General features: G+C 58.9%; 1 protein-coding gene across 3 annotated transcripts in view; it reads right to left on the bottom strand.

Moving 5' to 3' along the window:
- GTF2IRD1 (GTF2I repeat domain containing 1) overlaps positions 1-21576 on the bottom strand; it is a 103698-nt gene that overhangs the window by 6831 nt on the left and 75291 nt on the right. For all 3 annotated transcript variants that reach the window (XM_045786160.2, XM_045786161.2, XM_087868259.1), the window contains 3 exons: positions 21112-21295; positions 20561-20589; positions 901-978 (listed from right to left, as the gene is read on the bottom strand). In XM_045786160.2, coding sequence (XP_045642116.2) covers positions 901-978; positions 20561-20589; positions 21112-21295 — 291 coding nt within the window. The remainder of the gene's footprint in view (positions 1-900; positions 979-20560; positions 20590-21111; positions 21296-21576) is intronic.

Genomic DNA, 21576 nt, shown 5'->3' with positions numbered 1-21576 from the left:
ATCACCCAGCTGTCCCCGCCGTCTGGCGAGCTTTTCCTGGAATGTGTGTCCCCTCCTGACATTTGAGTATTGAGTATCAGCTAACACGCGTCCCTCCTCCCAGGGGCCTTCCTGCCCCGTCCCCCAGGCCCAGCAACCCCTATCCTGCTACTGTTTTGTCTCCTCCGTTATCACTCTCTGAAATTTTCCTTAAAAATATTTATTACTGTCTGTCTCCCTGCTGCAATGCAAAATGGAAATAATACTAAATTCATCACAAATAAAGCATCTTGCATAGCTTGGCACTCAATGATCTAGAAAGCTCGACTGTAACCATATTATTATTATTATTTTAAGATTTTCTTTTATTTTTAAGACTTTAAGTAATTCTCTACACCCACCATGGGGCTCGAACCTGTGACCTTGAGATCAAGAGTTGCACGCTCCCCCCACTGAGCCAGCCAGGCGCCCCGTAAACTTATTATTTGTCCCAGCTGGGCTCCGCTCTGGCACCCTGGATGCCTTCACCTAGCATTGCATGGCCCTTAACTATTACGTGACCACCTCCCTGCCCAGATTCTGAGCCCCAGGATGGCAGGGATCAGACCCCCTCTCCTGGAGTCCTCACGGCTAAGTGTGTTGGGCAGATGTACAAACAAGCACTTGGCCGTGAGCCATGGCCTCTGCCGCACGGCCCAGCTCTGGAGGAGCGGAAATGCTGACGCCATCACTGCCCTGTGCGCCCCAGATGGGTCCTTTCCCCTTCCTCAGACGGGGAAGTGAGGGGTCAGCTGCCACCAGCCATGGGCAGGCCAGCTGTGGGGACCTGGAGAGGCCAGGCTGGCTGCAGAGGGAGAAGGGGCTGCCAAGGAAGGCTGGCCCCACAGACCCGGCCCCAGACCCTAGTCCTCATGCACTGACCGTATTTCTCATTGAAGAGCTCCTTCACCTGCTCGCGGAGGATCACCTTCTCCCCTAGTCTGTTGGCGTCATCTTCATCTAGGACAGGAAGACAAGGGGGCCGTGAAGGTCGGCACGGGCCGGCCCCTGGACGGACTCCCGTGGGGCAACCCCCGCCCCCCGCGTTTACTATCAGGAAGCCTTGTTTCTGGCCTCGGTTGTCTGTTTATCAATCCTTCCATTCCCCCCCTTCCCTGAACAGCTTCCCCAGTACAGGAGACCCCCCGTGTCGGGCACGGAGCACTCTAAGGCGGGGGAGGCGGTGAACCCGCTTGGAGGAAGGAATTCCCCTGCAGCGCCCACCCGCAAGTACGACAGGAGACATGGGGCAGGAGTCGGGGTGCCCACCGCCACCTGCAAATCTGGGCGGGCTCCCTGGGAGAGCAAGCTATGCGAGTGCGCTCTCGGAAGGCAGGCGGGGGCTTCTGATGGATGGGTGGGGTGGGAAGAACTGGCCCAGGCAAGGGCACCAGAGGGTGAAAGGTCACGGCTTGGCTGTGGCTGAAGCATGGGGTGGTGCCAGGGACGCTGGCTCAACGGAGCCGGACTGTCAGAAACTCGCCCCGGCTGCCTGGGAGATCCTGAGCCTGAGGCTCGTGACCAGGGAGACAGGCACGCTGTGGGAGCAAGAGGGCTGCACACTGTCCCCACCCCGGGCCCAGGACAGACCTCTGCGGGTACCTGCTGTTGGACCCTGGGCTCCCTTCACCCCTGTCCCCGGTCTAAAGGAGCAGTGGGCCGGGTGAGCCCTGAGACAGGGCCTGGGCTAGACTGGGGGATGTGGAAGGTGTGAATGGGAGGCGGGGGTCCTGGGGCAGAGGGGCCTTCGGGCACGTGCCCTGGGCTGGGGAGGGAGCTGGGGTTCCAGAAGGGTGCCCTGGGCTGGCTGGGCCTCCAGCAGACGGGGTGGGAGTGGAACGGAAGCAGGCAGGGAGCCAGGGCCTGGGAGATGCGGGGCAGAACAGACAGAATGGGTTTGGGGAGAAAAACAACTCCTGTTTTAATCTGGAAGATCTCACAGAACTCAGTTCAAGTTTGCAGGCCAATTCAGGAACTGCGCCTGGCGGGCCGGGCTCTGTGCCGCTCAGTGTCTCTGCGCCTGCCGCCAGGAAGGAGCCTCCCTCCCCAGTCTGGGGGCCCCCCCTCATTGCCTGCTGCCCCTGCTGCCCGGGGCTCCTTCCCCTGCCGCCCCGGGCTTCCCGATGGCTGGCCGTGCCTTGTGTGGTGCCGGTCATGCCCACGCTCCTGCCTCTGGAACGAGACCTGCCATCTCAGAGTTTCTGCCTATGTCTCTTCAACCATGACCATCCAGCCACCGGGTGGCCCTGGGACCCTGCAAGATGTCAGGCATCCCCTCCTCCTGTGTCCCCCAGATAATGGCCCCATCAGTCGGGCCAAGACACTGAACTCAGCCCCACTCAGAGCCTTCCTTCTTCCCACATCCCCCCCAACATGGCCCTTCCAGATAGTCTTCAGGACCCCACAGCGGCAAAAGTCAACCTGACCCTTCTCCAGGTCCTGAGTGGACAACCTGACAGAGTCCTGGGCCCAAGGGCCACCCAAAGCCCAGAGGTGGCAGACGCTGTCCATCTCTCCCCTGCCACCAGGCATTGCCCCGGTGGCCGGGAATCCGCACAGACGTGGCAGCACCCACAGGACAGGGAAGGAAGGCCTGGATTCCCATCGGCGAGTGTCAGATGCTCTGTTTGGCAGCTTTCCTGGGCACAAGCACGGCCACCCCTCACCACAGCCGAGAACACAGAGGCTCAGAGAGGTCAAGTAACTTCCCCAAGACCACACAGCTGCTAAGTGCCAGGAATAGTCCATCTGTCTGACCAAGGGCCCTGGGTTCCCTGAGATCTCCGTTTCCCCGTCTGTAGAAAGAAGGGTTGATCTTCGGGATGTTTCTTCTAAATCTCTTGTCCTATCAGCTCACTGTCCTGAGTCTCTGTCTCCTCGGGGCCTGGGGCAGGGCGGACACAGCCGTACTCCACAAAGCTGGCTGGGTTGAAAGGCAGTGCACAGTCCCTCAAGGACGGGCCCCATAAGCCGAGGTTGCTGTGGCTGGGGACACGGCCGTCTCCTGTGCACGCAGCTGTGTCTCCCCTATCCTGCCTTGGCCTTGAGGCTGGGCGGCTGTGTGGGTGGAGAAAGGCACAGACAGGGCAGGCCTGCGCCTCACATGGCCCTTGCCCTGGCAGAGGCCACCCCAGGCCCCAGAAGGGCATAGAACCTGGGCTCATGCCAGCCCTGCCATGCGGGGGTCATGGGATGTCCGCTCTTGGTGTTTCTGCTCGCTGTCCTGACATGGTATTTGTCCTGGCCAAAGATTTCACGAAGACCATCCCATCTGGATGGGGTGCTGCCCCTGGGCATTTAGCAGAGTACAGAAAACAGCCCCAGTCCAAGGCAGGGGATGGTGAGGCACGCTTGGTGACCCACTGGCCTGGATAACTATCAGTGCAGGGCACATGGGGGGGATCCTAACCTAGCTGAGAATCAGGGAGGACTTCCCAGAGGAGGTGACAGTCACACGGCCCCAGGCCCCATGGGATGCAGCCTCATCTGTGTGTTGCGACTCCGGGCATCCCGTGGGTGCTCGACATACATTAGTCGGTAAGTCCTGCCTGGTCTGGGGGTGGGGGGAGAGCAACCCCCCAAATTAGGCTGTAGCTAATAGGGAGAAGTGACACCATGGGTCAGCCAGGAGGAAGCACACTTGGGTCCTGGGCAGAAAATCGGAACTGGTCGGAGAAGTGAAATGTCAGGAAAGTGGGACCTGGGCGGCCTGAGGGGCGCTGGCGGCACTGGGAAGTGTCCCAGACACCTCTCGAGCGTGGTAGGGGCCAGCCGCCGCTGCTGGGTATTAAGTCCCTCCTATGTGCACAGCGTCAGGCCTCAGAAAGGATGCCTCTTGGCTTCTCCCCCCTCTGTTTTTATGGATTAATTTTTAAATTTTTAAAATTTTTAAATTTTTTCGCTTTTATTTCATTTGGAGGAAGGGAGTTCTGTTCTTTCTCAAAGGGCACATTTTTGAATGAAACAGGCGAGGGCAGATTCTGGTGCAAGCTGGAGGGGCGAGAGCCCCTGCCCCATCTGGGTGCTCGGAGGAAACCAGAGGCAGCGCCTCGGGCTGTGTGGGCAAAGGCCAACCACAGGTGGAGAGGCCCCCGCCTGTCCCTGCTGGCCTGGGTGGCCCAGCCAGGTGGCCCTCTGGGTCGGCCTCAGGCAGGTCAGGAGACCCCTTCCTGACAGAACCAGGCTCCTGCCACCACTGTCGCACATTCACCATCCGGAGAAGGTGTGGCCAGGCCTGCCGGTCCCCAGGGACTGCCCCCAGGACTGCGGTGGGAGCTGCTGCCCTCGCCAGCCTGGGCTGGGGCAGGACAGGCCCTGGGGAAACGGTCCCCTCTGGGTCTGGTCTGCTTGTGGGCAAAACAAAGACCAGGAAACTGCCTCCGAGAACACAGGGTGGGGTGGGGCGGAGAGCGCGGTCACTGTGGGGCCGTGTGGGGCCTCAGCCATAAACCCAGTCTGAAGGGCAGCCCTGGGGCCGGGAGTTAAGAGCGTTTACTCTGCTATCTGACCGCTTGGGTTCAAATCCTGTTATTGGCTTGTGACCTTTTCTCCGAACCACTGGATTTCCTCGTTTGGAAAGTCACTACCACAACAGGGGAGACCAGGTGTGGCTGCCGTGAGACCCAAGTGCCTGGCATGGTCCAGGGGCTGGTTTTACTGTTCCGAAGCCTGAGTCACCAAAACCTACTCTGGGGGGACTGGGCTCCCCTGAACCCAGGCAGGCTCTAAAGGACACTTGTGTTTGCAAACATTTCAGAATGTTCTCCATGTGGAGATGTCACAGTTAGGGCTCCATGTGGGGTGTGTGTCCCCCCAATGTACCTGCCTGAATGCCTACATGAGGCGGGGAGAAAGGGGGTCTCCTCAGCAGACTGCAAGGCAATCTTGATTCTACCCCTAATGCTATGTGATGTTTGGAAAGTCACTCAATCTCTTTGGGCCTGTTTCCACAGCCCTCAGATGGGAATCCTGGCCTGCCAGGAGAATCCCACGATGTCACATAAAAAAAAGTTGAGCCCCCCTCCCCCATCAGAGTCAGGTTGGCGCTGACGGAATTAGCAGACCAATGCTTCCGTTATCCTGGAGTCTCGGGGAATTAAACTTCACATAGGAGACTCTTCAGATAATGGAGGCTTATTCTCTCCCATCCCCTGGGTCTGTTGTACCCACTGTGGGCAGGCCATTTACTAAAATGCTTCAAGTACCCCTTTCTTAGGTAGCACATGGTGGGGCGGAGTGGGCTGGGGAGGAGGACAGGTCCCCCTCAGGATCTGCCCGGCCGGAAAGTGCTGCACCCGCCCCCGCACAGCGGTGACCTGGACCCCCCCACCCCCACCCCTGGGCAGCGAAACCCTTCCAGGACAGGCCCACGCTGTCGGCATTTCTGCCCCCCTTCCTGCTCATTCCAGCTTATCGGTCTCTGTCACTCCGTCTGCTGTCTGTTAGCCTGAGGATTAACTGAATTTTGCCCAGGGGAAGAAAGCAACCAAGCTTATTAAATCACAGCCAAGCTAGGCACACAATTAGAAACCAGCAGGCTCGGGGTGCTGCCTGCGGTGGCCCCACAGCCCTCTTCCCGAGCAAAGTGCAAGAACCCTGAGCAGCTGGGGGGGGCCTCTCTCCACCAGCTTGAGGTCCGCAGCTCAGACTGGTGTCTGTGCACTGACCACCAGGTCATAAGGGGCCAGGAGGAGCCCACAGCAAGGGAGGGGCTGCTTGCAGGGGGATGATTACCCCCTCCCCTCTCCCAGCGCTTCCGCGGGACCCCTCCTCTCTGCCAGGCCTGGGTGATCCACGCATCACTCAGACCCTCAAGAGAACGGGGGACCCCACTTTGATGGGACAGCTGCCCCCCCACGTCCCCTGCTCGGGCTCTGAAGCTTGCGCATCTCCCTTTCCTGGCTCTGGACCTTCACGAAAACGAGAAGGTACGCTCAGCTTCACCTTTACAGCCCCACTCGGCCCGGCACGCAGATGCAGCAGGAATTCCGTCACTGGTTTTAGAGGTGGAGAAACTGAGGCTCAGAGAGGCCACACATGCATGACAGTGGGGTGGACAGTCTCACTCCTGTGCCCGCTCTCACACACCCCAGAGAAACTTCTTCCATGTGCCAAAGGAAATATGGTCAAGAGCGCTAAGGGCACTCTTATTAAAAGGCAAACCAAGGAAGCCACCCGAGTGGCCAAGGACAGCACAGTGGCACTGTCGCCCGATGGAACCGCACGGAGCAGTGGATGCAAGCCGGCGCAGCGTCCCACGTCACTATCGCCTTACGTAAGGCCGAGTGAGAAAAGCAAGTCCAGACTTGACCCACGAGGACACACCTCGCTTACAAAAGTAAAAAGCGGGCGCCTGGGCGCCTGGGTGGCGCAGTCAGTTAAGCAGCTGACACTTGGTTTCGGCAACTCAGGTTGTGATCTCGGGGTCGTGAGATCGAGCCCCAAGTCGGGCTCCTCGCTCAGCGTGGAGTAAGCCTGAGATTCTGCCTCGCCTTCTCCCTCTGCCCCTCCCTGACCCCTCTCTGAAATAAATAAATAAATCTTAAAAAAAAAAAGTAAAAAGCAAGCAAAAGGAAACAATTTTGGTCTCGGCAAATATTACTCATAATAAAGCCGCTTAAGAAATCAGTCTGAGAACAGTGACCGACCTTCTATACGTTAGATGGTTTTTTTCTATACATACATACCGATGAGAAAGATTAATTTAGAAATGAGGCTCAGTAAGAGGTGAACAACAATAACAATAAGACAGAACTATAACAACGTACTGTATTGTAATAAGTCAGGTGAATGTGGTCTATTTCCCTCTGCAAATACCTAACTGTAACGTGCTTCCCCTTCCTGTGATGACGTAAGAGGATAAAATGCCTACGCGGGAAACGAGGTGAGGTGAGGGACGCAGACGTCAGGACGTGCCGTGAGGCTACTACGGGTCTTCTGATGCTCTATCAGTAGGACAGTCACCTGCTTCTGAACCGCAGTGACCGCGGGTGGCTGAAACGCGGGAAACGAATCCGCGGATAAGGGGAGCCGGCTGTATTTGTTCTGGGAGAGAGGAGGGCAGGATGAGGGCGAGCATGGGGGGGCGGGGGGCACGTTATTGGCGCTGTTCTAATTCTTGGATGGTGGTGGGCTCGCGGGGTTCACTACAGTATTAACAAGTAGACACGTGAGCGGGAATACGAACGAAGGAATAAAAAATGAACGCGTGCTCCGTGCCCTGCGGTACCCTAGTGTGGATTCTGGCACGTACAAAACATTAAATCTAAATCTAAAGCCCGGGGTTTCGTTAAGCGTATTGTACCGATCGAGGCTGGATTCTTACCGTTGACAATGGTACGCGGTTCTGTTGACCCTGCAAGGGTCAAAGGGTCTATCTGGGGATTCTCTGCAATCTTTGCAACTCTTTGGCAATGGAAAATGATTTCACAGTAAAAAATTTGTATCAATCAATGCAGCCAACAATCGTCACGTGCAGGGATGGTCAATAGCACAGTGGGTCCTAGACCAGGGATCAGGACTGATCTGGTCAGCGCATGAGGTCCAGTGGGGACGGGGAGAAGGGAGGGAAGAAAGCCAGCCTTCTCCCCCAGAGTTTGCTCAGACAGGGCTCTGTGCCCACATCCCTCCATCTCCCTTCCCTGGACAGGTGCCCCCTGCCCCTTCCTGGAGCCCAGCTTTGTGACCGCTAGCTGTACACAAAGGTCTGAAACCGGGGGCTGACAGGGGGCTTTGGCTGGAGCCTCCCCTGCTGGGGCTACCAGGCCCTTCCACTGCCCTCCTGGCAGCCGGACACTGGGGTGCAGACCCCACATCTGCTGATGACAAGCCCACCGGACACTGTGCCTGGAAATTTGCCCTTCATTCCTCACGACAAGCCTGACCTCCAGGTGTTATGGTCCCCATTTTACAGATAAGGATACTGAGGCTCACGGGAGTCAAGGTGACTACCCAATGTCACCAAGGCCACGAGGTCTGTGATCAGTGGTGCTAACAGTAAAACTCGGGTTTCTCTGACCCCTGGGTACTGCCTTCCCATCTGAGAACGGCCCAGCCCCTTCCCAGGGGCCTTCTTACAAACTTGAACCTGCCAGCCAGGCTTGGCACAGCAAACACCAGGTCTTCTTATAGGGGTTCACCTGGGACCCCGGCGCCAGCCACGGACATGGCCCTTCCCGAGGGAAATCACCTCCTTCTTTCTCCCTCCTCTCCCGTTCCTTCCTCCGAGGTCCCAGCTACGCGGTGGACTGACCCAAGGCCGGCCAGGCCCTGGGCTGAACTGTGGCCGTGACTGGCCAGGCACGGAATGCCGTGCACGGACCACGACAAGCTGGACAGCATCCCTCCTGGGAAAGATGGACAGATCGGGGCACTTGGCTGCAGAGGCCAGGACACAGAATGCATTTCTGCGGCATGACCTGGGGTCGGGGGCTGATTTCGAGGACACGATCCAGTGGTGGTACAACGGCGGCTCACGCTACAGCCAAACACATGACAAAGGTCGCTCCCTGTCAGCTGAGACTTGTCTGCTTTCAGCCATGTGTGCACGATGAAAGCAACAGCGTCTCGATGCGGCCCGACTCCACGGACCCTCGCTCCGTAAGCAACTGTCAGAGAAATCGAGCTCTTGCACGCTGGGCACTGTTCTCGCAGCTCTGCGTGGGCTCGTTCCCCCAATCCTTCAACACCCTCTGTGGCCGGCCCCGTGAGCACCTCCACGGAGAGATAGCTACCTGGCCCGGGTTACACGGCGAGTGAGTGGGGCCGGGACTGGCCCCAGACTGCTGACCAGCTGGCACGAGGACAGTGTCCAGACCCAGGCTTGCGATCGTGCTGCCTGCTTCTCAGGACCTTGTGCCGCACGCGGGGGAGGGAGAGCGAGGCCCTCCTGCTCACTGCAGTTGTTTTCCTTCTCCTCCCCGCGCCCCCAAGCCCCAAACCCACATTTCCAACTGCCTCTCGGAGCACCTCTGATTCTGTACAACCCTCAACGGCCTCTCCACAGCTCCCTCAAACCTGCCCCTCCTCTCCGGGCTTTCTTCCCTGGGGTCCCCCTCCTGGTCGCCCAGGAGAGAAACCTTGGCTGCTTCCAGCCCGGGAAGAGGCTGAGCTGTGGTCCCCAAGCGGTCCCTGTCCTAGTCCCCCCAGCCTGTGACTATGTTTCTTTACGTGACAGCGGACACTGGCTGGTGTGACGAAGGCAGGTCTCGATGGGGACGTTACCCTGGATTATCCAAGCGGGCCCTAAACGTAAGCACGAGCGTCCTTCTAAGAAGGAGGCAAGAAGGTCAACGGCAGGAGTTGGGCCGACAGAAGCAGAGGTCAGCACGAAGAGCTCTGAGGCTGGAGGAGGGGCCACACGCTGAGGAAGGCAGGCGGTTTCTAGAAGCTGGGAAAGACAAGAGCCTCCAGAGGGAACCTGCCCTCTTGAGACCCTGACTTGACCCCTAAGACTCATCTCGGATTTCCTTCCTCTACAGCTCAAAGGGAAAAAAATACCCGTGTTGCTTTAAGCCACTACATTGGGTAATTTGGTCCAGCAGCCACAGGAAACCTGTGCCAACCCCACGTGTCCCCCTCATCCACAAATGCGGGTGGTCACCACGATGGGCCACCTTCCCAAAGAAACTTCTGGCAGGCCCAGCCCGTAGCCAGTGAGGCCTCAAAACTGCTCCTCTCACTGCAGTGAGAACGTCCCGCTCGGCCTCCCCAACACCGTTACCCTGCTCCGCAAATCGCATTGATCGTTCCACAGAGTCTAGGCGACCCTGTCATTCCTTTGCTTAAAACCTGCTGAGGACTCCGTGTTGTCCGTGGGGCAAACCCCTCTTCCTTTCCCCTGGCAACTGAGACCCTCTGTTGGGGCCACTTTTACTGTTTCCCAACTCCCTGAGACCCCACAGGGAACCTCTTCAGTTGTACAGAACACATATGGGGAACTCGGGGCTCCCCTACTTCACGGAGCATGTAGGGGGGGCCTGGGTCCTGCAGAAGGGCCACCACTGCTCGGTCCCAGGACCCCGAGATCACGACCTGAGCCAAAGGCAGACGCTTAACCAACTGAGCCACCCCGGTGGCCTGCTTTAGGGCCCTAAAAAGCAGCAACATACTCATGATTCCCCAAATTATACTTCGAGCTCCAATGCTCCCTCGGATCCCTGACTCATGTCTCCGAGTGCTACCGGAGGGGACTCCGCAGTCAACATACTCCACCCCTCCCCAGCCCCCCTTGCCGCCTCCCCCTGCTCCTGCCCGGTTTCAGCTACTGGCATCATCACCCTTCCAGAAGCCCGGCCAAAACCCCCGAGGTCAAACGTGACTCCTCTGTTGGCTTTAGCTACAAAGTTACCCAGAGCCCCCGACTCCCCGCTGCCCTCACCACTTCCCCAGGTGCCACCGGGCCCGGCCTGGATTGTTACGAGCACGTCCCTCTGTCTCTTCCTGCTTCTAGACCCGTCTGTCCTCACCCAGCAGCCAGACGGATTCTGTGTGATCCTCAGCTGGAGAGTGTCTCTCCCCTGCTCAGAAGCCTGCATGGGCTCCCAGTGAGCTGGGAACAAAAGCCAATTCCTTATTTTATTTTATTTTTTTAGAGAGAGAGAGGATCTCAGACTTCCCACTGAGCTCGGAGCCTGACTAGGGGCTCCATCCCATGACTCCCATGACCCCAAGATCACGACCTGAGCCAAAATCGAGTCGGACGCTTAACTGTGCCACCCGGGCGCCCCAAAAGTTAATGTTCTCCTCCAGCCTCACACAGTCTGCCTTCTCTCCCCATTGCCACCTCATCTCCTACCACTTCCCCCACCTGCTTCCTGACACCCGTGGCAGGTGACCCCAGGGCCTTTGCAGTGGTTCTCTCTCCCTGCACTGCTCTTCCCTAGCCCCCTGGCTCACTACCACCCCCTTTGAGTACCCCCCAAAGGCCCTCCCTGCCAGCTAGCTAATGTTGCAACCCCCTAAAAATATCCACAACCTCTCCCATCTGCTTCCCCGCCTCTCCCGAGCACACATCTGACACACTTTTACACTTTCAGCGTGATTCTCTGCAGCCCACCAGAATGTCCGCTCCATGAGGCAGTATTGGTTTTTTTGTTTTGGTTTGTTTTTTAACTGGTGTTGAGCAAAAGCCCAGCACCCAGCCCAGTGCCTGGCTCCACAGACGCCCCTGAAGTGCCCAGCACCTGAGCTCCCAAAGGGGAATGTCCCAGTGCCGGTGCCTGCTGGGGCTTCAGGCCAGGGCTGCCTGTCCCCTGCTCCCCCCTCCCACCACGAGGCCTCTTTTGTCACCAGACCCCTCCCTAGCAGGTTGGAAAGATGGAGTCCACCCAGTCAACCACACGTGCTGAACCACACTTAGTGTCCCCGTCCCCACGCCTGTGGCTCAAAGATGCATTATCTGCCAGTGAGAACTTGTCTCGCACGCCAGGCCCGGTGACCCTTCGAGCCAATCTCAATCCAGCCCAGATAAAGGCGCTGGTTGTTCCTGTGAGCCTGGGTGGTCCCAGCTGGGGAACTAGTTTCTCCGTGTGGTTTTCTGGAATGTTGCAGAAGAGTGTGAAGCCCCCCCGCTGCTCCCTTCTGTGGAGCCCCCAGCCTCAGGAGCTCTAGGAACCACGGGGTCCCCCTCCCCAACCAGCAGGGCTCGAGGGGAGGACACGGGGTGGGGGACCACTAACCAACCCAGGGGCAGGATGGGGCTGCGGTGACCCAGCTGGGTCCCCACGGGCCAGGAAAAGGTAGGGGCCTCCCGACGTGACGTTGTTAGCCACTCACTGCGCCGCCCCGCCTGGAAGAAAGAAGGCATCGGGCCAAGAGCGCGAGGCCTGGCAGCCCAGCCAGGCATCTGCCCACAAAGGCCTCCGGGCCCCCCCTGCAGATGCCAGCTCTTCCCAGGAAGCAGCAGGGAGACTGTTACTGGAGCCTAATTAACAAAGAAAAGCACAGATAATTAAGTGGAGAAACATGTGGCTGGCGCTGGAATGGGGATATCTTTAGAAACTCGAGAAAGGACGGCTTTATTTTGAGCTCTCAAGAGCGGGACAGCGTTAAATGGGTGGAGAGGGGGTGGCGAGGGCCCGCAGATGGGGGGGCTGGGGCCAGAGGAGCAGGTGGGTGTGTGTGACCACACCAGGGGGACGAGGAGATGACCCTCAGGGCCGCTGAAGGGAGAAGCGCAGGGGGACCGCGAAGGTGTCCCTGTTCTGTGTGACCTGGAGGTCTAGAGACGGGAGGTTCACTTATCCACGATCACACAGCTCAGAAGTGATGGCAGGGGCTCGTGAGGGGGCCGAAGGGGACTCACCACTGCCCCCCTACTTCGTCCCCTTCCCTCTCCATCCTGGGCTGAGAGCAGCTCCATGCTGGCCCCCCCCTCCAGGAAGCCCACTCGGCATAGCACCGGCTGAGTGACAGAAGAGCCCACAGAGAGACCTAGCAGTGCCCCCCACCCTTCCCCCTGCAAAGAGGACCTCAGCCCTCTCCTTGAGAGGCCCTTCGCCCACCCCATAGCTGAGCTTCTCACGCGGGGCCTTGGGCCGAGCTGGGGGTGTGATGCCGGGGGGTGTGGAGCGGGTCAAGTGGGATGATTTCTTTTCCTCGGCAGAACGTAACTGAACACCGTTCCTCCAGTTGAAACTAATCTTAAGTGCAGAGTTGAGGGAGCAGACGGTGTGGGGACTTCCAAGATAGAGCAGGTGCCCCCCACCCCCGAAACTTCGGCCCTGCCCTGCAGGGGTGCTGGGGCTCCAGCCGCGGGGGACGTCAGCGGAAGAGCTTGCCAAGGCCGGGTCTGCAGGGTCGAGTCCACGCTGCAAAGCCAGGCCTTCCAGGCCCTCCACGCTCCGCCTGGCTGGCCTCTCCACCTCGCCACCTCCCGTGCGCGACGGGCCACCCGGTCCTCCCCGCCCTGCCCTGGCCGTGCACCCCAGGACGGCCCCGGCGTGGGACCTTCCTGCTTTCCAAGTAGGGAAACCGAGGCCCAGGCAGGCAAACCTGACTTGCTGGAGTCACACAGGAAGTCGGCAGCTCTGCTCTGTCTCTGGGACCCGGAGCCCCTGCTCTGGGGTGGGGAGTGTGGAGGAGGGGGGCCTGCTTCTTGGCTTCTGGCTGCTCATCAGAGAGTCCCCTGGAGCTGGCAGGGAGGGCCATGCCGCTGGGGTCGGGGGGACCCGGAACAGAGAAAATGGGCCTGGGTCCCGGGCGGCCTGCGTTTGCCCAGGAGGGAGTTGAGGTCTGGTGGCTGGGCCTGTACCTCGCTTGTGGTTCCCAAGAACCAGAGGGGGCTGTGGGGAAGCTGGGGAGCTGGGAGGCACTGGGAAGTGATGAGGTGGGTGAGGACCCACCCACCTCCCTCTGAGCCCTTCCTGGTTCTCAAAGGCCAGGAACATCCTTTCTCCAGGCAGGTGACAGTCAAGGCAAAGGTGGCTCCCCGTGGGAAGTGGCTGCTCGATCTCCACTCAAATGCCCCCAGTGACGGGGAGTTCACTACCTAATGAGATGCTTTTTTTTTTTTTTTTTTTTTGCCACTGCTATTTGAGAATAGTTCTAGAATGTTATTTCCTTGATCCCTCTGGTGTCTCCCAGAAAGGCCCTGTGCTCAGCTCTTCTTACCAGCAAATTCTTCGACCTCCTTTCCCTGGGGCTCCGCCTCCCTGTTCCTTCACAGGCTCTTTTCCTGCAAGGTCTCTCGGAGGTCAGTGTGCCCCCTGGGCCGTCTCCACTGGCCACGAACTGGCCCGAGTGGTGGCGGCAGCTGCCACCTTCACATGGACGGTGCCCAGCCCCATCGCCACCCTGCGCTAAAGCACCGACCCGGTCCCACCCAGTGCTATCGGCCCCTGGATGTCTCACGGGCCCAGAGACCCAGCCTGGGGCTTGGGTACCACCATCACCCTTCCAGAACTTTCCGCCTGGTCTCCCTCCCATACTGCTGCCACCTCTAGATCCTAGCACCACCCACCTCTGCGTCCTGCCCAGCCTCCTCAACCCTCCCCTGGCTTCACCACCCCAGTTTTGCTTTTCCAATCCACCCCTGGTGGGTGGAAGCGTGGTTACCACGGTAATCGTAAGACAATGCAAATTCGATCCTATCATTTCGTTGACTCAAAAAGAAAGCCTCCAATGCTACAAGATAAAGCTTGAGTCACCAGCGAAGTTTTGGTCCAGGCCTTTTCTAATTCTGGCCTCATTCTTTTGCTACCCTCCTCCCCCACCGCCCAACACTCCCTGCTCAGGCTCTCCAAGAACGAAGACCTGGGTATGACTTGGGCCCTGTGCCAATCCAGGCTGCCTCTCGCAGCCCCAGTGTGCTCAGCTGTAAAATGGGCATGACCACAGCATCTGCCCGACAGGCTTGGGAGGGGCTCCATGAAGCCGGGTGAGAGGCACAGGGCCTGGCATGTGTGGGCGCTCGCAAGAGCTGGACACAGCTCCCGCCTTTGTGGGCGCCACCCCCCTCAGTCTGGAATTCCGGCTCCCTTTTCCACCTGGGGAAGGTCAGCTCGCTTTCCCGGGCCCGATTCAGGGGGCCTCCTGGCGGGGAGCTAGGTCTCCAGGGGGAGAAGGGCTGATCTTTGCCTGCAGGTGGCACTGAGCTCACGGCGCCTGGGGCTCAGGACACCCACACCGCTCCTGTCACATTTCCTGCGGAGCAACCCACAGGCAGACAAGCCTTCCAAGCCCCCGGCGCTCCACGCCTCGACCTGCTGTCCTTCCTCCAGCCACGTCTAAACGTCTCGGTCATCTACAGTGGTGGCCTCTCCACGTAGCCCACATCACAATGGAGGGGACTGTCCCTTCCCATCTTTCTAGCCCTGGCCTCTAGGACCTGACTCCACCCGTCTCTCGTCCCCACTGGGACCCACAGCCCCTGCCCCATCACCTTCCTGTCCCCCCAGGAGGAGCTGGCAGGGGCCCCTGCACCAGCTCTCAGCTCCCCTCTTCCACCTATCCTGTTTCGGGGTAGGGGGGTGGCGTCCCTCCTCTTGCCCCTCTTCACCCCCATCACTCATTTCTCTAAAATTACGCTGTGGCTATTCTTACCTCTAAAGCCCGCTCCTGATCCCATTTCAGCCAGCAGACCCGCCCCATCTCTCTCCTGCCCCTCGTGCGACCCATTTCTCTGCTCTCCTTCCTTCCTGAGCCTGCCAACCCACTCAGGCCCCCTCCCCGGAACGGCTCCCAACCCCACTGCCCATGACCTCTGGGGGCTGCTCAACCCCATGGGTCAGTCTCGGGTCCTCTGTACTTGACCTTGCATGCAGCACCCGGCTCAGGTGGCCACTCTCCAAGTTTCTCACTTGGCATCTGGCCGCCTCTCATCTCTCCAACACCCGAATGCGGGAGGGCCCAGGGTTCCTCCCTGGACCCCTTCGAATTGTTCACACTTACCCCCACGGTGATCCAGCTTCACGACGAAAACCCGTTACATGCAGAACGGCCCCCAGCTGCATGTCTCCAGCAGGATGCTGTGATTTACAGATCCGCCCGTCCAACCCGGCCACCTGGGTGTCTCATTTGCCCGACACTCAGATCCTGACCCCTCTTGCCCTCCAGCTGCTCAGGACAAAATCTTTTTTGCTCATACCCCACACTCACTGCATCAGCAATCCTGTTAGCTCTACTTCCAAAATACGTCCAGGGCCTCAGGGCCTTTGCACTGACGCCCTCCCTAGATGCTTCGACTGGGATTTCTACACGGCTCATACCCTCATTTCTTTCAGGTCTTAACTCCTGCGGCCTATCTCAAATTGTCCTTCCGACAATCCTATCTGTGTTACATGTCTCCATGGCATTTGTCACTATCAAATACATTGCTCTTTGTCCTTATTTATCTCCCCCATTAGAAAATAAGCTCCACAACGGTAGAGATTTCCCGTCTATTTTGTATTCCTAGCTTCTGCTTGCCACAAAGTAAGCTATATATACAGATATATATTAATTTATTTGAGAGAGAGAGCGCACAAGCAGGAGGGGAACAGGAGAGGGAGTAGCAGACTCCCTGCTGAGCAGGGAGCTAGACACGGACCCCAAGATCATGACCTGAAACGAAGGCAGACGCTTAACAAGCGTGACCCACACAGGCGTCCTTATATATAATTTTTTTAGAAGTAATCTCTACACCCAACATGGGGCTCGAACTCACAGCCCCGAGATCAAGAGCTGCACGCTCTTCTGACTGAGCCAGCCAGGAACCCCTTCAATATATTTTTGCCATACAAATAAACTCAAAGAATTCATCGTGAGCTTCAAGAGAGAGAGAGGCAGGACCCATGTTATAGAGGCCAGCAGCCAGAAGGGGGCAGCAAAGAGCCACCCAGTGCGGATGAAAGGTCGGGAGGCATGGGTACAAGCTGTGTGACCTTCAGCGAGTGTCTTAACCTCTCTGAAACTCACTTTCTTTCTGTAAGATTGGTTATTGGGGGAGCGCCCACGTGCGGCCATGGGAAGGCTTTATGACCGGCATGTCATAAGCGTGATGGAGAGGTCATGCGTCCACGGTGTGAGCAGTCATCCCATGTCCACAGCTGGGGGACAGACAGGACAATTGCGTAACTATGACACAGCCTGATGAGGGAATGTCATAAGGCGTTTTAAAAACATTGGAGAATGCTTATGTTTTCAGCGTGTATGTATGTAAATTTATAGAAAGAACAACAGCAAGATGTAAAGTTAATAAGCTTGGGGAAAAATCTGGAAGAAATGTTATCATCCTAAAAACGACCAGCCATCTGGGCACAAGATTTCTGTATTTTCCAAATTTCCACCATGGGCACGGATCTGCATTTCCCTTCGGGTTTTTTATGACCTACTAGAATGTTCTGTGGTGGTTACTACACCAGCCCCCTGGGCGGAGGGCCTCTCCTTCCTTTGTCACCACTGCTTCTCTCCAGCACCCTGAACAGCCTCTGTTGCTGGGCTGGGTGTTCGTGGCCGTGGGGCCCTCTGGGTTTGGGGAGAGTGCCTTGACTTGGTGGCAGGCTCACCCAGGCCCCCTCCACAGCAAACACGACCGCTGTGCTCTGTGGGGAACGGTGGCCTGTGGCCCCTGGGGCACATCTGCGCCCGAGAGCTGGATGCCAGGGGCTTTGAGGGACGCTGTCCCCAGGCACCTGCCTCCCCGCCCCCCCCAGCCCAGCCTCCCTGCTTTAACGCAGTTCAAGCCCAGCAAGGCAGCAACAGCTCCAATGGCGTGGACCTCTCCTGGGCCTCACTCGCTAGAGCTCCTGAGGTCACGCCTGGATCACCTGGGCCCACGGAAGGTGGGACTGGAGCTCACGCTGGTACGAGTGCAGGGCCTGGCCCCACCATGCCTCTGCAGCCCCACCCCCTAGGGATCTGGCAAGCCACTGGCCCAACCCTCCCCCAACCAGAGGCCCGGAATCCCACCCACCATCCTCTGAGACTCGGTCCAAGTCCATCATTAGCCAGGCGCCTGGCCAATACTCAGCATGAGCAGAAAGGGCTTCTAGACACCAGGGGGGAAACCGAGGCCCTGACAGCAAACCTGAGGTACCCATGGAACAACATGAAAGGAATCTGGGATGGTCTCTTTTGGCCCAGAACAAAGCTGGCTCAGGAATGGCCACACCGTCGCCCTACTCTGACCTGGCCCACGATTCTAGGAAGCATCGTGAAAGCCCCAGGTTTAACGACCGATCTACCTTCAAAGCATAATTTTCTTTAGAATTCATTCTCGGATGGTTCTGTTAGGAAAGGCTTCTATGGGAGCCTTCGATAAATCACCTAGAAACTCTCAGAGCCATCCTTAACAGGCCTCCCCTCCCAGGAAAGCCCCCTTCTTCCCAAGCCTCACACCCCTGCACCTCCCCCCCCACACCCTCATCTGCCCTCCCACCCTGTACCACTCACTGACCAGGCCTTCCCCAGTCACTGGTTTGCATGTTCAAATCCTCTGCAGTATGGACGTGGCTACATGGGTGCGCTTCTTAGAAGGTTCCAGGCCCTGTGGAAGCCTCAACGGGGAGGAGCAAGGGGCATCTCTCCAACCAGCTGCACGGACGGTTGTCCATGGATGTCTTATAGGTACCAACGTGGACACATGACATTCAAGACCTGGTGGGCCCCCTGCCCTCACTCCTTGGCACTATGAAGCCTTCTGGAACCTGGACACGAGCCCAGGGAAAAGGGGAGGAACATGTGCCCAGGAAAAGGCCTGTGTCTTTGCCGTGACACGCCACACCCTCCTGGCCATGCTGGTTTCACCCCTCCCCCGGCCCCAGCCACGCCCCCCTCCCCCCCCCCCCCCCGCCGGCCCCTCCGTCCGTGCCTTCACTTAGGATGGGTCCTGCACCGGTACTACACACTGTTCTGCTCCTCTCCGAGGCCTGGCTCAATGCCGCCTCCTCCAGGAAGCCTTCCCAAGCCCCAGGAATAACCACTGCTGCCCCTACTGGCTGAGCACGTCCCATCACAGCCGGTCCAGGGCTGAAGGATTCACAAACGTCTCACTCAAGTGTCAGGATGAAGCCCCCCTGGAGACAGGAAAAACAGTCCTCCACAGCCCGCCCGTCACTGCCCATCGTTTATCCAATTCCGATCACCTAAGGAGGCAGGTATGCCTTTCTCCATCATACAGATGAGCAGAGGCTTGGGGATGTGAAATAATGAGCCCAGAGTCACATGGGTAGTAAGGGGGGTGCGGGGATTTGAACCCAGGTCTGTCTGAGCTCCAGCCTGTGCCTTCCCACGGCCCATGTGCTGTCACCAACCCACAACCCAAATCAGATTATCTGCCACCCCTCCACATGCCCAGGGCACCTGCGTCTGGCTCAGCCCACCTTCCTCCAGACTACAGCACCTGCTAACGTCCCGCCTCCCCTGACACCTGAGCCCCCGCTCCAATTCACCTGGGGACCCCAGCAGCTGGCCTGCATCAGGCTTTTGTGATTGTCTGATGGAGGGTTTGGGGACAGGCTGTGACCTCTAGTGAACTCTTGGAGGCCCCTGTGAGCCTGGACACCTTCCCAGCACAGCGTGACGAGTGGCATAAGTGAGCATGGAGCCGGCTGGCCATTCCGTGTGTCCTGGCCCCTCCAGGGTGCCACCCAGCCCGCGATGCCAATGCCTGGAAAGGCAGTGGCAGGTCCATCCTGAAGACTGGGCCAAGGGCTACTTTCCCATCACCTCTTCCAAGCAGCCTGCCACCCTCTTCCGCACCACGTGGGCAGAGAAAGCATTCCCAAGGGCTCTCTCTGCGCACAGAGGAGCCAAAGCATAGGCCAAGGGGTGGGTGGATAGCAGACTGGCCCAGGGACGTCAAGAAGCCGCTCTAACAGCCAATGGGCCACCGAGCTCCGGGCTGGAGGGCAAGCCCTTGTTAGCGGAAGGGCCGGGAAGCTCTGTGGTCTGCGTGAGGCTTGCCGGCGGACCCTCTGCCCCGCAGTGTTGGTCCGCAAAGCCCGACATTCCTCTACTCAGTGGCTGCCCCGAGTTACGTACCACCCGGATCACGGGGCCTCCCTGCAGGGAGCCAGGCAACAGTGCCTCCCCTACAGGTGGCGGGTCACCGATGTTCCCCCTGCCTCCGTTTCCTCCTCCGTAAAAAGGAGACAGGAAAAGGTCAGTGCGAAGCGCTGACCCTAGTAGCACAGGTCAGGTGTCCGACCTGATTTCCCTTTCTGCTTTCCAAGTTCGCTGAAGACTGTGCCTGCCCCCGGGGCAGCTACACGCTCGGCCCCCATGGGGACCCTTCCTTCTGGAAGGAGGGGCTGGGAGCACACAGACGGCCTCGTTGCGTTTCTGCGCTCCCTCTGCGTCTCCTGGGATGCGGCCGGGGCAAGGCTGTAAGGCCTCCCGTCTCGCTATACACAGGCTTTGGGGTCAACGACTCAGCGTGGGCAGCCCAGAGTGCTCACAAGGTAGTCCTGTTGCCCCTGCAGGGACAGGGACAGTCTCTGCTCCTTCCGGGTTTTTTAGTCTTTTTTTTTGTTTGGTTTTTCTTTTTGTCTCTATGTCCAACGTGGGGCTCCAACTCACGACCCTGAGACCAAGAGTCACCTGTTCTAGCGACCGAGCCAGCCAGGCACCCTCCTTCAGGGTTTGGGAGGGCCAGGACACAGCCCACGGAGGAGACGGGTGCCTTGGGAGGAGGTCAGGAGCGGCAGCTTACCGTCTAAGGCCGAGGAAGCACTTACCCCCATCTCACCACCAAGCTCATGGGGCCTTACGCAGAAACCCCTCCCTCTGCAGTTAGGAACCACCTGCCGCCAAGCTCACCCACACACTCAGGTCAACCAGGCCCCTTCATCAGGAGTGGAGGGCAGGGACCCGGCCCGGCCCCTCCTTCCTGAACCCTGGCCAGGTTGAGCACGAGAGTCACCCGTACCGCCCCCCCACCCCTTTTTCTCAGCCCGAGGTTCCACTGTGACCTCCTCCCACCTGGGGCCGGTGCCCAGAGGAGGTGGGAGAACAGTAGGGCAGGGCCTGGCATCCCACAGCAAGCTGGGCTCCGGCCTCCGGCCCCCAGCACTGCGGCCGGCCTCCCACGCCAAGCGGCCCCCCCACAGCCAGTGCCTCTTACCAGGCTTTGGGATGAGTCCTTGAAAAGGCCTGGAAGGAAACAGAGATGGGAGTATCAGAGGGGGGACCCGGGAGCTCTTCGGAAATGTTTGGGGGCCCACCCCACACTGGCTGCCTCAGGACAGCCTTTTAACGACCTGCCCGGGATTCAGTGCTCGGGCCGGACACGGTGACGATGTGGCAGTGTGCCGTGCGGGAGCGTGACCAGGGCCTCCTGCTGGCTCTGACCTGGCTGGCTCTGTGACCCCAGGCTAATCACCTGTCTCCATGTCCTCCCCTCTGAAGTGGGCTGACTGCCTCTCCCAGGGGCTGGGAGGGCAGTGAGTAGGTGCTGCAGGGGTTAGGAGGTGACAGGAAGGCCACCCCTCTGTTGTGGTGGCTGATGTGGGGTTCCCAGCACCCTGACTGGCCTGCAGTCACCTTCTGCACCCCCACCCCCGACCCAGGACCCAGGATGGCACCGGACAGCAGAACAAGGCAGGACCAGATCAAAGGAAAGGCCAAGGGCCCCCGCCCAGGCTGGTCTGGCCTCCTCACCCTTCCCCTGAGTACCTGGTGACCGTGAACTTGATCTTGTCAGCCACGGCAAGGATCCTCTCCAGGTTCTGAGAGCCAAAGGTGCAGGGCTTTCGGAACGGGATTCCTGGGGGGAGCCCCTCAATGATCACCGAGCCGGGGTTGCTCTTGATCCGCTTGTAGGGGACCTGGACAGGGTACTTGATGCCCAGGGCTTCTCCTATGGCAGAGGGACAGGGGACGGGTTGTCAGGAGCCAGAGCAGGGGGTGAAACGTGACGGCAAGGCATGCGCGTGGAGGCTACGCGGGCTGGCGTGTAGCCCCATGGGAAGGCACAATGTGGGGGGGGGCTGGGAGTCAGGGAGTGGGTTGTGCAGGGGTAGCGAGTGTGTCCGGGCAGGGCTGAGGAATGGGCAGGCACACGGGGCTTCAGCTGCAGGGGGAGAGGGCAGATGGCCTGAGAATCTGCAGCCCGCGTGGAAGATGCGAGGTGGGCGTGGC

The sequence above is a fragment of the Ursus americanus genome, chromosome 2, assembly GCF_024610735.1.
Source record: "Ursus americanus isolate L20-20 chromosome 2, mUrsAme1.1.p, whole genome shotgun sequence".
Lineage (NCBI taxonomy): Eukaryota > Metazoa > Chordata > Mammalia > Carnivora > Ursidae > Ursus > Ursus americanus.
Note: the sequence above shows the minus strand (reverse complement) of the source record. Positions and strands in the feature narration are given on the sequence as shown.